Source organism: Limulus polyphemus, unplaced genomic scaffold (genome assembly GCF_000517525.1).
Source record: "Limulus polyphemus unplaced genomic scaffold, Limulus_polyphemus-2.1.2 Scaffold267, whole genome shotgun sequence".
NCBI classification, from domain to species: domain Eukaryota; kingdom Metazoa; phylum Arthropoda; class Merostomata; order Xiphosura; family Limulidae; genus Limulus; species Limulus polyphemus.
The window spans coordinates 1-15,752 of NW_013665877.1; the positions used below are offsets into that span (position 1 = coordinate 1).

The window sequence follows — 15,752 nt, forward strand, 5'->3', positions numbered from 1 at the left end:
CATCTTTTGTAAATACTTCAGATTTCAGTTCAACTACATTTTAGGTTTTGTTAATATCAAAATAAAAAAAAAACATACATACTGCCAGAAATTCTTTTATCTGTATATAGAATTGTTTTAGCTCCTTTAAATACTGATAAAAAATTAAAAGCATATAAAGTAACTAACTTTATTTGAACAAAAATAGTTTTCTTAGAAAAGCACCACAAACCTTTCAAACTCATAAGTCATTACTTATTCTTATGTACAAAACAATTTAAACACTAAACCAAACTGGGTAAACAAAATCCAACAATAGTTATTGACAGGTGGCTTAGTGTAAAAAAAACCAACAAAAAACGAATGGTTTACACAACTTGATACTGAAAATCTACATTACATAAATATATAATTTTTTGAGGGTTCAGCAAGTGGTTGAAACCAGCTTAATAATTGTTCTCAGCTTACAAATGTTCTTCTAATTAAGGTATTGTTATATTTCAGTTATGATTAACCTGTCAGAACATACTTGCTTTACCTCTCACCCTAATTTAAATATTTAATCACGCTCATATAGGTCATTTCCGAGATAATGTGCTTCATTGTTACATATTTTACTATATAAAAATGCATTTAGGGACATCACTAGAAACTTTATGTGAGAAAGTTCTTTATACTGAAATGCAGACTATGTAAACTAGTTTAGGAAAGGGTTAACTAATTATGTGACGCTTCCCGAGGATACATTGACTACTAATTTTATTATAACATTTGGCACAATTATTAATTATATTTCCTTTTTAGACTAGAATAATTTCCTTAAATCTTAGTGATTGTGTTTTTCTGTTGCATTCTACAGAAAGTAAAAAAAATCTTCCTACATAAAAAAACAAACAAACCTTTAAGATCAACACCATGTAAATCAAAAACTTTCATGTTGATATTAACGAGGACATTTTTATCTTGGAGAAATTTAGTTGTAAAAAAGCCAGTATTCAAGATGCAATCGAGAAATTAATGTTTCTCTAAACAAAATTAGACTACTATATGCTGCATCTATATAATAAGTAGTTTAAATTCACATATTTCATTACTTAGTAGTTATAATCAACAGCTGTAATAACCTTCATGCTAAACAGCTGTGCATTGGTTACCAAAGCTTCAAAGGAACAAAAAAGAGGAGGAGGAGATATAGTATCCACCAATGCACTATTGCATATCTATTTCAAGTAAATAATTTTTCTTTCATTCAAATAATATTTCCTATTTATACAGGAGTACCATTTATAGCTTCAAAAATTATTACGCTAAATCATTTTCTTCCTAAGCTATGTAAAACTTACATTTTTTATTATTCCAGAAAAACTAAATTAATGTACAAAATTTAACATTTTTGAAATGCACATTGCATTTTTTAACAAACAGATATTAAACTACTTTCTATCGCATGGTAGCTCAAAAAACTAATTATTTTACAGAAAAAAGAAAAAACCAGAAAACTAATGCACTTCCATTCTATGCCTTTATCTGTAACACTAACGAGTTATTAAAATGTGAATAATTATTAAGTAAAGTAAATTTTAGTAAAAGATATCTATACAAAAGGCACAAGTTTCAGTAGTACACTTTCTTATTGTTATCAAAAATCAACATCTAATATGTTAATTCTTTATTGATATTTTATAAGAATTTACATATTAATATAACGTAAATACGTTATAGATTCTAAACTAACTTAATCTTAGTCTTCAAATAATAACAGCACTATAACTTTTTTTCAAACTAGTAAAAAAGTATTAGTTGGGTTGTACTTTAGTAACACCATCAACTTAGAATAAAAACAACATCAAATAATATAATTCTAGTAATATGTTTGTACGATAGCCAAAAATAACTTGTCTTTATACATGTAACCCTGAGACTATCTATTCTTAATAAAAGTTTAGAATTTTTTTATTTTTATATTCAGTGCATACAAAAAAGATTTTAAGCAACTATGCAGTATTTTAGGTTATCTGGCCCTCTTTTTGTGATATCAAGAATAACTGTTGTGTTGGTAAATATCTAATATCAAGAAAAGTTTTAAAGTTGTCATTCAGATTCCTTGAAAAACCTTGATTTTTCTCAATTAAAGAGGTTTGGCTAACTCGTGAGGCTTCAAGTCATGGAAAACTAGAACAATTCTGTAAAAACAAAAAAGATGAGTATTAAGTAAATTAGTTGGAGCATTATACGAACGGAATCAAAAATTTACTTTCATTCAATTCCTCATGTAATTAATTCAAATAAGACAACATTTCTTATATCCCAAAAAGCATCACAGCCTTTCTCAGAAATGAACAGCTAAATTACTTGCACTACATTCTCTATCCCAAGATCTGTCTTTTTGTAGCAGCATAAACATACAATGTTGTTGATCTATTCTTTAAATACGAATGTGCATTTTGTTTACTTTACTTGATCTTTTACACATTTTCATGTATGTGAATGAACTTGCACTCAACATTTAATTGCTAGTCAAATTAGTGACTTAATTCTTTTTTTTTTATGCATGTACATTTTATACATGACTTGGCTACATCTTGTGATAAAGAATATATACCAAGTTTTCAACACATGTGGAAACTTAACAGCATATATTTATGAATAAGGCAAATTAAAAAAATTTAGACCGTTGTACCTATTACATTTATAACCACATTTTCAAAATTAAGAATATCAATTTACAATCAAGCAATTAAAACAAGATTTTGTTTTAAATCATTAAAAAACTGATCAAACAAGTTCTTTACTGACGACTGGCCATTTTAATTTAATGAGTACAGAAACCCTGTATCTGAGGTTATCACTGTCCCCCATTATAACTATACATTTCAATATACACATTCAATTGTACATAATATACATTTGAAGAATAAAAGGCATAAACATTAAATAATGGTACAGCCGAACACTATTTGTAGATAAAATTTGTTTGTAATGCACAGTTTTTCATTCTTTGAGAACTGTAAGTTACTAAAACTCGAGCTTCTCACCTATCATCTGATATTCCTAATTTTTCTTTGATCAGCTCATAAACAGGACCAGCATATTTGGGTTTTGTTCGACTCCAAACACTCCAATTGACCATATGACAAGCTGACATGTTGGATCATCTGTTCCTCCACGATACATTTGCAGTCCAGGGTATACTACCACACTTATTTTCTAAAATAGTTTTCCATTAGTACTGACATCAACAAATATTCTACTGTATGTAACATTTGTCTAGGAAGTTCCTATGAGAGAGTTTTCACACAAGTTTTAAATATTTTCTAACTGTTAAATGAAATGTCAGGAAAAAAAGGGTCAGAGAAAGCTAAAAACTCATTAAAAATATTGTTTACATTAGCTTTTGTTTGTTTCAAGCTTACACCATTATTTTCTATAATAAAGCTATTGAAGAATTTGTATTTTATACTTCCTAGTGTATACTCATCAATAAACTTTAATCTTATTGTTCCATAAATGTTTTAAAGATTGATTAATGACTTAATATGTTCTTAATTAATGTTGTAAGTGATCCAGTTTCATCAAATTTCTTAATTTAATGACTTTTGAGAAATATATCTGTAATCATTGAAGCTAAAATTTACTTTTACAAAAAACAAGATTAGGAACAACTAAAAATTAAAAACTTTAAAACACATTTTATAATGCTCAAATGTTTTCAAGTAAACGTTTATCAGAATATTCAAGTGCCATGGAAACAGTGATTATGCAACATTTCAGTTTCATACGGTAAAAACTATTTATTTTTTTATTTATTTCAATGACATAGATGAATGAATGGTTAATAAATTATTTAAATTTTCTGATGATATTAAAATTTTGGGTGTTGCTGACTGTGAGGAGGACGTTGCTGCTTTACAAAAGGACTTGGATTATTTGGTGAGATGGGCAAATAAATGAAAGATTACTTTTAATTGTCATAAATCCAGGGTAATGCATGTGGGGTATCACAATTTGAAACATGAATATAATTTTGATGGGAATAATTTTAACAGTGTTATGGAAGAAAAAGACCTTGATGTTCAGGTTGATCAATCTCTTAACCCATTCAAGAAATGTGCTATTGCTAGTGGTAAGACAAATATCATCTAAGGTTGTATCTACAGGAATATTGTATACAAGTTTAAAGAGGTTATAATATCATTGTACAAGTCATTGGTTAAGCCAGATCTGGAGTACTGAGCTCAGTCTTGGGCTCCTTACCTTAAAAAAAGGCATTGAATTTTTGGAAAGTATTCAGAGTAGGGCTATACAATATCTGAGATGGAAAGGTTGTCATACGAGGATAGGTTAAGATCTATGAAACTGTTTTCTTTTGAAAAAAGAAGAGTTGGAGGGTATCTGATTGAGGTGTTTAAGATTCTTACAGAAATTGACAATATTGAGGTAGGAGTCATCTTGAACTTCATTTTTCTAATATGGGGTCAGCCTTTGGAATGGGTTTCTTTCAGATATGGTAGGTGCAGTTAATTTAAGGGAAAGCTTGGTAAATATCTAAATAATAAAGGTCGTTTTGAGTGCTATATTTTCATTTTAGAGTTCATTACAATGGATGGGACACGTTAGATGGACCAAAGAGGTCCCTTGTTGTCCTTAAATTATATTTACGAGTGTACAATAATTAGTTTCAACCATTTAGATGCAAAAACTAGAACCTTTAAACACATATAAACATCAGACAAGTAACAAAAGTAAAACAAAACAACAATTTTCAGTCTCTTAAAATGGCAAAATGAAAAATATCTATAAAATTATAGTTATAAATTTTCAAATATTTGTACTAACTCTGAAGATGCAACAACTTAACAAGATAGATCAAACAATAAGTAGTTGGTGTTTTAATTTCATACATCTCTAAATTAGTTTATAAAGATAAAAACAATCTTTTTTTTCCAAGTTACTTCATTTGTTTAACATTTAGGTCATAAAAATGTTCAAAAGTGCGTGAGAAAAAGTAAATGCTGGATAAAATAAATTTTCAAAAACTCAAGTCTGAACTGAATTTTGGAATAACGGTGAATTTTACCTACGGGCTACAGTACAGAACAGTTATATGATTATTCTGAATAATAATAAATTAAATACCACGCCTACACTCTCAAGACGAAAACAAGGGCCGTAGAAATTTAAGTTTAAACTTAAATATTAGTTTCACCTACCTCTTTAGGTTTACCAAGTATATCTGCTAGTAAGTCAGTAAGAAGAATATGAAAGTCTTTAGGAACATTGGAAATATTTGTCTCAAATCTACACAACGGCATTTTGATATATTTTCCCTTAAGCTTGTAGTTGTACTGATCTGTTGGTTTCTCGTACGTTTTACAATCTTTCTTCAAATCATGTGATTCTGATTTCATAAATAACCTTTAACTTAAAGGACACCACACAAGATCAACTGCGTGTCACGTGACTTTGCTTGGCAGTTGCTTTTAATTATCGACCATATTTACTTGAATGGCGATAAATACTCTCCGAAATGTTACTGTGCGTGCAATTACGACTATTTTGGAAGATTTTTATAGATGTTAGCCATATGAATTTGTGAATTTTGTCAAAATCCTGCTGTCTGCAATACCTTTTTCATCAATAATTACATATACTTTATCACTATTCATTACTTTATTAGGTTAAGAGTTTTACGTAGTAGTAACAACTTCATTTATTATGTACTCTTGTTTCTTGATATTGTTACTATGGTATATAAACATACCATGAGTTTCTATCTTATTATATCACATAGTATTAATCTCAATTTATGAGCTGTTTTTGAGTATGTGCAGTTTCACACAACACGTGGTAACAGTAGTCAAGAAAATCGTTAAGATGATATCGTTCTAGCTGTCTCTGTTACTTTGTCATTCTTTAAAGATCACACCTGTTTTCTCTAGCAATATCCTCCAACGGTAGGGCAGGTAATATCTGGAGGTTGTGGCCTCTCTTATGTTTCAACGGGATTGACCAACAGTGACATAGTTAGTGCACACATCCTAAGAATATAGTATTATATTAGTTATTACAATCTTCCAGGCTCGACCAATCAGTTTGGTAAATGAATTTTAAGTTGTTTCTTTGTAAATGGTAATACTCTCCTAAAGTTTAACTTGTAAGTTAACCAATTCTCATCAGGCACTTTTACAAATTTTTAAGAGAGAATTCAGAGATATATCTATAAAGTAAAGATGCTGTCCTTCATCCTGTACACACAATAATTTGATTGTGGTTATGAGTTTGAATAAAGAGTATTTCATTATGTTTTTGTGGATGTATGTCCAGTGCATTTCTTTCTCAATCTTACTCAAAGTCAAAGAACTAAGAGTTATTTCTTAATAAATATCATGTTAAATCTTGTGTCATTCTGCGGACCTATCTTGTTGCTTTAAAGGGAAGTCAGTTTCACCTGAAAATACCAAAGAGTGTATAGGAAGGAGAAAATTTTAGTACAGTGACTAAAGGATATCTTATCATAGAGTTTTTGTTTTCTACTGATGAATATGTTGTTTTTTACTTGAACTCTTGTATTATTAAGCTCAAAAGGGATTTATGATTGAAGAAATGTTATTTTCCACAACTCAAAGGATTTATGAGCAATAGGGAGATTGGGTCACTGAAGAGAGATGGTTGTACAAGAGAGTTGTCTCGTCTAGGAGAAATCCTTTCCTGGACATTGTACTTTTGCAAATGCTGTGAAGATTCATGACTTCTTTCCCATTTCTGCCACAGACTTGGGTAGAAGAACTGTCAGAAGATGGTACACCAAGGATGGCTGATCCGGTTTGCTGGATATACAAGACTGTTTAGTGTAAGTGTTATTATTTCAGTAATTTGGTGATTTAACATTTGATTTACTTTTCATAAAAAGAGAGTTAAAAGTAATTATTTTAAAGGCGATAGTTATGACAAGTTTGGTTATGTAATTCTTTATGAGTCGAACATTGTGTTTGCAATTACATTGTTGTCTAGGCTTTACAAATATTATTGAAGTCACATTACTCGATTTTTCTCGTTACCTTAACTGTGTATTGTTAAATCAGCGCCGTTCGCTTACTTTACAGAAAGTTCGAGGCCTCAGTGATCAACCTAATAAATATAAGTGACCAAGATTGCGCAAGTCATATAAAGTGAAGAAAAAAGTCCAGTTCAGTCAGAAAGAAAACATGAAGTTAGCTGACGTGTGAGTGATTTAGCTATAATGGGTGATATTTTAAAGTGAGTTTCCCAGTTCAATAATTTGTTTTGTCAAAGGGTGTTCTAAAGTAACTGAACCCGTCTGTGTGGACTTTGACGAAAGAAGACAATTATTTAAAGTTCGAGATACAACTGTGATAACCTATTATGTAGTGTAAGTGAATTATTTACTGATACTATTGTAATAAGAGTAGAGAAAAATAGTTCATATTGTCAAGTAATTGAACCAGCCCGAATGAACTTTTGACACGAAAAAGAGAACTATTTAGAGTTTAAGATACAATTGTGATATCCATAGTGTAAGGAATTTTTGTACATACGTTTAATAACTAGTTTTGAATATATTGTTTTAAAACAAATGGAATGTGTGCTGTCCGTTTATTGTCGACTTTATTGCCAACAAGTCACAGACACCTACTGTAGAAGAATCCTCAGCCCACACACACACATAAAACCCTGACACAGTTCTTTCCTTTAGGATTGGCCTCACTGCAAGGGAAACACATACAACAGAGGTTGTAGAGGTGGTGTTGTGTTTAGCAAGTATGAGACCAAATGGTTTAGTTTTTATAGGACTCTCAGGTCTTTGCTAGCCAAAGCAACTCAACCTCAGCTATAAGCAGAGCAACCTGAGACTAGCCAAGAGAAATTGGAGGTGCCATTGGAGGACAAATTATATTAAGAGAAATTGTTTCACTGATAGGTGAGACACTAGGCACCAAATGATGAATACGGTGAACCTTGGGGCAGTCATGAGTTTCTTCAAGCTGGGAAGTGTCCTCCTAGAGTGACCATGGATCTACGGTCACACAGAGCCTATTGATTTGCTTAGTCTTACTCACAGGGACCTATGAGGGTATCATAAGCCTTTCTCCTATAGAGTCTTGGCCAACACCAGGCTGAGACATTTTAAACATGGGTGTACAGTGTGGTGATTATACTCAGGTATCCCAACACTTTGATGAATAGTAGGACTCTGCTCTAGGGTGAAAGAATAATAAAATGTGTTTAGCTACTCATGTCTTCCTCGATATTTAAGAGTACAACCAAGTAAAGTCTGGATCATTTCTTTAATCATTTCAGACAAACCACTATCTAGAATAAATAAGTTAATGGACAGTGAGTGCAATGCCTTATGTTGAATTTGTATGGTTCAGTGCTTGACTCAATTAAGCATTTAGATAAGGTGAAAAGAGCTAAGAGTACTCGTTTGGATGATCAGGAATAGCCATATGAAGAAGAAACAACTCCAAAGTTGATCAAACTGCCACTAATGGCCTTTTGATTGATGTCGTGGTCTAATCAAGCAGATAGGATGGTCATGTTATTGAAAAGTTAAATTGAAAGGAAGTGGTGTTCCTTGCCTTCTGGGCTACTGGGTGATATTGTAAGGTACAATGTATGTACTACATTGTATGATTACTACATGATCATCATACAACTAGGACAGTAATGTGGTTGATAATTCAATAACTGAAAGGAAGTGGCAATTTTCACTTTCTAAGCCATCAAGTTATGTTCACAATACAATCTATGCATTACATTTTGTAATTTCCACTTGATTATCACAAAATAGGATGATTGGTGTTAGTATATGCCGGTATTTATTAATAGAATCTCCAAAAATGACAATGTAAGGTGAAAGAAGAGGTAACTTACCATTGATAAAATCGGGTCCGTGGTTCATGAGTGGAATATCAATACTAAACTGGTGTTAGTATATGTAAGTCATAGTGCATCAGAAATTTGCACAAGTGAAGATAACAACTAGGAGTCCAAAAACACAGCTGTTAAGTGATATTATGTGACAAAATTTCATGTGAGGTCTCACAAAAATCACTTACCCGAGTTAGCTGAGTGGCAAGAGCTGTATGAAGTATACCACATGATCCTCGCTAAATCTTTCCCATGTACCTGAAGAGCATATAACTTCTCCATATACATTGAAGGAGTTGTGTCTCATCTGAGTTTATATTGGCATACATTATGGTAAGAGCAATAATATTAATTCTGACTTACGATTATTTTAATTGAAAAGTTTCAGTTTAGCTGAATTCTGTTGGTGATTATATATATTTTGTGATTCCTGAAGATAAAACAAATATTGAGTTTGATAGCTATTATATGGCATCACATTACTGTCCCATGGCTATCAAAATGTAGCCTGTGAGGTGTAACTTAAGAATGTTGCTGAAGTAATTTGTGCATGAGCCAGAGGCAGTCTTTTAGTGTAGCTGACAAGGTATGTTGGTGACATATGTATATGGCAATATATATGTGTGTGTCCTTACATGCATGTATGTACCTTCCATGAAGTAATTTGTGAGTGTTGTCTAACATGAATAGATCAGTTACACAAATAACACAATATTAAGCAAAATATGAATGGAAACAAAGGATTTTGACCTAGGCAGTGAGACCATGTGATATGAAGTTAACTGTAGTTATTGATCAGTAAAGTGTTATTTGAAGATACAGTGCACCTGTTATTTTTATTAATAGTATTGAGAGAACTTTCAGTTTCAAGATTAAAATATTCGGCGTGTAGTGAATTATTAATGTATATTTCCTCTAATATTTATCACAGCTTGATTCATTTTCTGTGCTGATTAAGAGCGCAAAATTGGACTCAATGATATCATGGTACATCCAAATAGACTTGCTTTCATCATCTTTTCTCTCAATATCTGAGAAGGATATGAATTCAACAAATTACTGAAATTATTTATTTAAATTTACTGGGAGATCGTCTGAATATTTCAGACACATAGTTTGATACCTTTACTGACTTGACATATTAGGCGAAATATTTGCCAGGACACTAAAAGTTTTGTCAGTATCAGCGTAAGCTTGTGATGAAGATATTTACTCTGAAGTTGCTGAATGTGTGAGCAATTGCATCGTCACATATATATATATATTTTGCGGTGTTTGGCTGATTTATATTTATGGTTAGCAGTCTATGCAACTCCTTGAGCCATGTGCTCATCAAAACTGTCCCATATTTGTTGAAGAACAGTTCTAAGACTCCTTTACAGTTTACAGCAGTGGAAAGGTCGATTTGAGCACTTTTCACGCTTAGACTGCATCTGTTGAATGGCTGAAGTATGTAACTCCAGACCTCACACAAAATCCCAATCTACAAAGTGTGCATCACACCACTCAGAATCTTTGCATCTTTTCTTGTTGTTGGTTTTTGATATTCAACATCCTTGATTCTTTCTAGTACTTCAGAAGTGTTGTGATATCCCAGAACAATGCATTCACAGCTTCAGTGTTGGCACTCCACCATGTTCCACAGAGTGATATGTGCACTAGGCATCCCTGTGGTAGTGAATCTGTGGGAATAATCCAATGGCTGGTTGATGCAGAGAAAAACTATATAATTCTTGGACGAATCCAAAAATGAATCTGTTTCAGTGCAACAATCCACGACAGATTGGTCAACAAGGTTGAGTGAGTGTGCAACACATGGTACGTAAATAACCAAAACATTGTACTTTTTTACTTTTGCCTGCATCCCTGAATATTCACCACTCACGTTGCTGCCATTGCCATAGTTTTGGCCACAAAAAAGGCAGATATGAATCTATTTTTTGGTGAGAAAATCAAGTAGGTATGAGGCAAGTTTCTCTCCATATAGCTAGTGATGTTTATGAATGTTATGAAATGTTCAACTGGTTCCCTGGGTAGCACACAGTGCAAGATGACAGTCAGCTGATCTATATGTGACACATCCAGTGTTGAGTAGACAGACATGGAAAAAAACACCCCGCATCCTTGATATAAGCAATAATAACTGATAGTGCCTTCTTTGCCAGCAGTGCAATTAATTTATGAGAAATAATCTTTGATAAATATGACATACGGTATTTTCAACGATTTGCATGCTCATTGATGTACTGAGCCAGGAAAAGATCGAACTTAGAGATTAGCTCCAGAAGACCAAGATAATTGCCATTGTATTTCGATCCAAAAGTCTCACCTGAGCCATGGAATTGCAGACCATGTTCAGAAAGAAAAACGATGTTTTCAACTACGCATCTGAGAACATTCTTCTAGCAGGCACAACTTTTTCTCAGATATGACACATGCCAACTTACAGTATATGCTGCTCACTCCTTGCATGATTGGCAATCGATGAAGTACTTTTCATAGAACATTCCCCACTTTTTGGCATCAGAAAAGAGGCGGCAATAAAAACAGTACACTTTCTTCTTAGAAGGCGAATAGAAGAGACATTCTCGCTTGCCAATTTGTTCGTTGGTCTTCACATATTCAAATACTGATTTAGTCAGATAACGATACTACTTGTTCTATTCATGCTTTGCCAATGTAAATTCAGCATCCAGATTCTAGCATTCCTGTGGGTCCCTCTCAGTCCAATATGCAATGACATCTTGTGAGGTGATATTCCACGCGCCTGGATCGTTGGAGAAAAATATTGTAGTGGTATCACTATCAGTGGAACTGTCTTTAGAGGAGTGAGTCGAAATAACTGCAGCCACAGAAGGCTGGTTCTTTTTATCGGGGGCAGCAGGTGTGATTGTGCTGGTTGTTACCTGAACTTCGCCACTAGAATTAATAGGAGAACAAAAGATTTAGGAGAGATGGGTTCCTTTCAGCTCTGCATCTTGTCTTTGTCGTCTTCCTTCAGTTCAGTTTTTGACACCCTTCTTTATTCGACATACTGATTGATCAATGCACAAAGTCTGAAGAAAAAAACATTTTGAAAATGATTAATCATTTGAAGCCGAGACTATGATGAAATGTAAAAATTATAAAATCATACTTTTATATTAATTAAAGACACAAATGGGTTAACAAAAACAAGGGGGCAAAGATAAGTACCGTTAACTGGACAGAAGGGATAAAATTATTGAGACATACCTAACATCAATCAACTCTAAAAGCATAATAAATCTAGAGATGTGTCATTATTTGCTAATGAAGGTTTGTGTTTAATAATAAGAAAATGAGAGCCTAAAAATATGATGCCTTCAGGTTATATAGCCTTAGCCTATGGGTTAATCTGGTTCAGGTTATGTATCTAGCAAATATCTTGTTGTCAGCTCTAAACAAATTCTGCTACTACTCAGCTAGTAAGTGCGAATGACTATTACAAGATTTAACACAAATACCTCGCCATGGATAGTCACTTGATAGCTCAGAAAATGAGGGTCACAATGCCCTTTTAGTCTAATTTTGAACTTAACAACCATTCACCACTAGTCGTACAAATTGTTGATATTCTAGGCTTTATATCTACTAAATTCAACTGTTCTAACTGTGTGATAATTGAAACCTTGACTGTTAGCTCAGAAAGTAGAGGACTTACTCATCTGTCTCTTCTTGGTCTGCCAGATAAGTACTCCTAGAATCTTTCTCCTCATCACCTAAATCAAAATGATGTAAATCTATCGTCTTAGTCACCAGTCTCAATCTTTGACTCCTAATCTAACCATTGCACGAGAAGTTCATCGGTTCTATGTATATAGAACTTTAACTTATCAACGTATTCAACATGTAGCCAGAAGAACCACTTTTGCTAGTTTGTATATATGCATGTAACAACCCTGGTGGCCAGAGCTGGCTTTAGCCACTGCGGGGCCCTAAGTAAGATACAAAATGAAAATATATGAAGAAAATTATACAACAGAACAATGTGGCACTGTTGTTGATGGGTCAACCATACAGTTTTTAAGTTTTGTAGCTTTATGTTTAAGAATCAGTCATACAAATATGTATGCAGATCCCCTAGCAAGGAGCCCTAAGCATCTGCTTTGCTGGCTTTACCTTAAGGCCAGCTGTGCCTGTGGCCTTTCCTTGTATTTTGCAAAGTCTGAAGCCCGCCAGTGGCACTGCGGTACGTATGAGGACTTACAATGCTAGAAACCGGGTCTCGATACCCATGGTGGGCAGAGCACAGATAGCCCATTGTGTAGCTTTGTGCTGAACTTCAAACAACAGTACAGTCTGAAATATTTCTTGCCTAAGAGCTATGGCCACTAGCTGTAGTATAGGTTGAGAACCACGTGTCGGTGTTATAAATCAACGGTACAGCACAGCCTCTCGCAGTCGAAACTACTCATAAAAGTACAGCAGTTTATATGTGTCTCTGTTACATTCCTCAATCTGCAGCAGTTTGGACTCACCTTGATGCATGACAAGTAGCACCTGAGCAAGATCTCGGTCCTTCACTTGCTCTTCTGGAGCTACTGAAGTGTTATTCGTGGTGGTATCCACCTACAGTTTTGATTTACTACTGCTGCAATGGCTCTCATTTTTGCACATAATGAGCAGGATCAGGCGATCAACGAACGAACAAACTCTCACTGTTAGTCGAAATAATGCGTTAGCGTTTCCATGTTGCAGGCCAGGTCGATGATACGCAACAAAGTCATACTTTTCCAACAATGTGATCTAAAATAAAATAATCCATTCTGGACTTTTAAAGTTCACATACTTTTTCAATGTCGCATGGTCTGTGTGAATGGGGAACTTTTTACCATACTACTTACTGCTGGTGGTAATGGTTGACACATATTACAACTGCAAGGAATCAGCTCTTTGTTGTACAGTACCAATATTTAGGAGCTGTCAGCGCGCTACTGGCATACACGATATACTCTACCCTGTACCTAAGACAATGCACCTCTAATTCAACTATTGTTGGCATCAGTGTTAAGTAAGAATGTACAACCTTGACTTGGGTATATCAAAGCCAGAGCTTCTACTCATTCACATTTTAGTGACTGAAATGCGGTGTCAGAATCCGCATTCTGCCTAAAATGCGTTTTGGCTTTAGGCAGAGCAGACAACAAAGCAGCGAACTTGGAGAAGTTAATCATGAATCGTTGCACATCTTTCATTATGTTACAGCTTTGGGCTAGTTTCTAACTACTGTCTTCGCAGGGTCTATCAATTAACAATTTACTTTTATAAGATAAGAGAGAAAAAAATATGCTATTTTTCCAAGAACGAAATATTTCATCTTTTGGCTGAGGCAGATTTTTGTTAAAGATTAATATTTCTATTTTCCCATAATTGCACGTTGTACGACAGTATCATAATTCTTATAAAAGCCAGTTTGTGGTTTTGTTTATTTCAATTACAATGACGTTATTTCGAACTAGTTTAATAATAAAGTGAGGTACATTTTATACGCCCCCCAGTGGCACAGCGGTATGTCTGCGGACTTACAACGCTAGAAATCGGGTTTCGATACTCGTGGTGGGCAGAGTACAGAAAGCCCTTGTGTAGCTTTGTGCATAATTAAAAACAAACAAACATTTTATACTTCCACTGAATGTATTTTGCTGCTATTTTTATTATCCAAGTTATTAATGGAACGTAAAATATAAAATAGATAAAAAAATACTTTTCAAAATGTTTAATAATCTGATATACGTCAGCTTATCTGTGTGGGTAGATATCTCTAATTAACTCTATTTCATTAATTTTTGTTTTCAGTTCATAAGCTCCTAGCTATTTTTAAAGTGTTGGATGTCAGATAAGAACAAACGATCTGCTTTTTTTGCTTCATGGTCTTAAGTTGTAACATGTTAGATAATTGATACGCACAATAACAGCAAGAAGAAGAGCAAAAGTCGCAAATAATAGTAACAGAAAACATCCTGATAAAGAAACTGATCATCCATACGGCTTCTTCGCTTGGGAAATAAGGCACAAAGCTGGTGGGTCTCTATGTTTAATGGATCATTCAAAGAGCTACAGTACTAACATATAAAATTAAAGACAGCTTACGTTCTATATGAACAAAGTTAAGCCTGTAATCTGAAGGTTTTTTTTTGTTCGTTTCAATCTCCCGGTGGCTTAGCTGTAAGCTTGAGGGCTTGTAATCCTAAAATCCAGAAATCGATTCCCCTGGCTGGACTCAATGTAATTAGTTTATTGCGTACTTTGAACTTAACAACAACAACAATATTTTAAGTCTTTGACATAAAAAAGTGACAATACAAACGTACATCTTATCATGTGTGGAAGGGGAGGAGAAATGTGCAGTTTTAACGTTATATACAGAAAAATAAACATGATCATGAAGCCCACAATATACTCAATATACACACACACACACAGAGAAAGCAAAACAAAACAGATGAATATGACATATAAATTGGGATCGATGTATTTTAACAGTACTGTTTCAAACCCAAGCTATATGTAACCCACAGAAGGTAGTTTACTTTATTTGTTTGGGGTTTGGTGTTGACTTAAATTTATGCTGAACGCATGAGAAAAATATGTTAAGTGAATGTCCTTAGGAAAAACAATCGAAATTGTAAAGAAAGATCAAATATTTATTTAGTTAAAATGAATTACTCATATAACACGGGGTATTACATCCATACTAGTAGTTATGTTACAGCAAAAGACTGAGATCTCTAACGTTCTGATGATCTTGGGTAACCATAGAAACTTTCCCATTTTATACTTCCACTGAATGTATTTTGCTGCTATTTTTTATTATCAAAGTTATTAATGGAACGTAAAATATAAAATAGATAAAAAAATAC

The 15,752-nt window shown here is 33.4% G+C and overlaps 1 protein-coding gene across 1 annotated transcript; it reads right to left on the bottom strand.

Annotated features, from left to right (window-relative positions):
* Positions 1-591: 591 nt before the first annotated feature.
* Positions 592-5,429, bottom strand: LOC106456876 (MIF-like protein mif-2). Its single transcript, XM_022382660.1, has 3 exons — positions 5,190-5,429; positions 3,015-3,186; positions 592-2,162 (listed from the first exon to the last, which is right to left on the bottom strand). The coding sequence occupies exons 1-2, from the start codon at positions 5,385-5,387 to the stop codon at positions 3,046-3,048; spliced, it is 339 nt and encodes a 112-aa protein (XP_022238368.1). The 5' UTR covers positions 5,388-5,429; the 3' UTR covers positions 592-2,162; positions 3,015-3,045.
* Between the last annotated feature and the right edge of the window lie 10,323 nt (positions 5,430-15,752).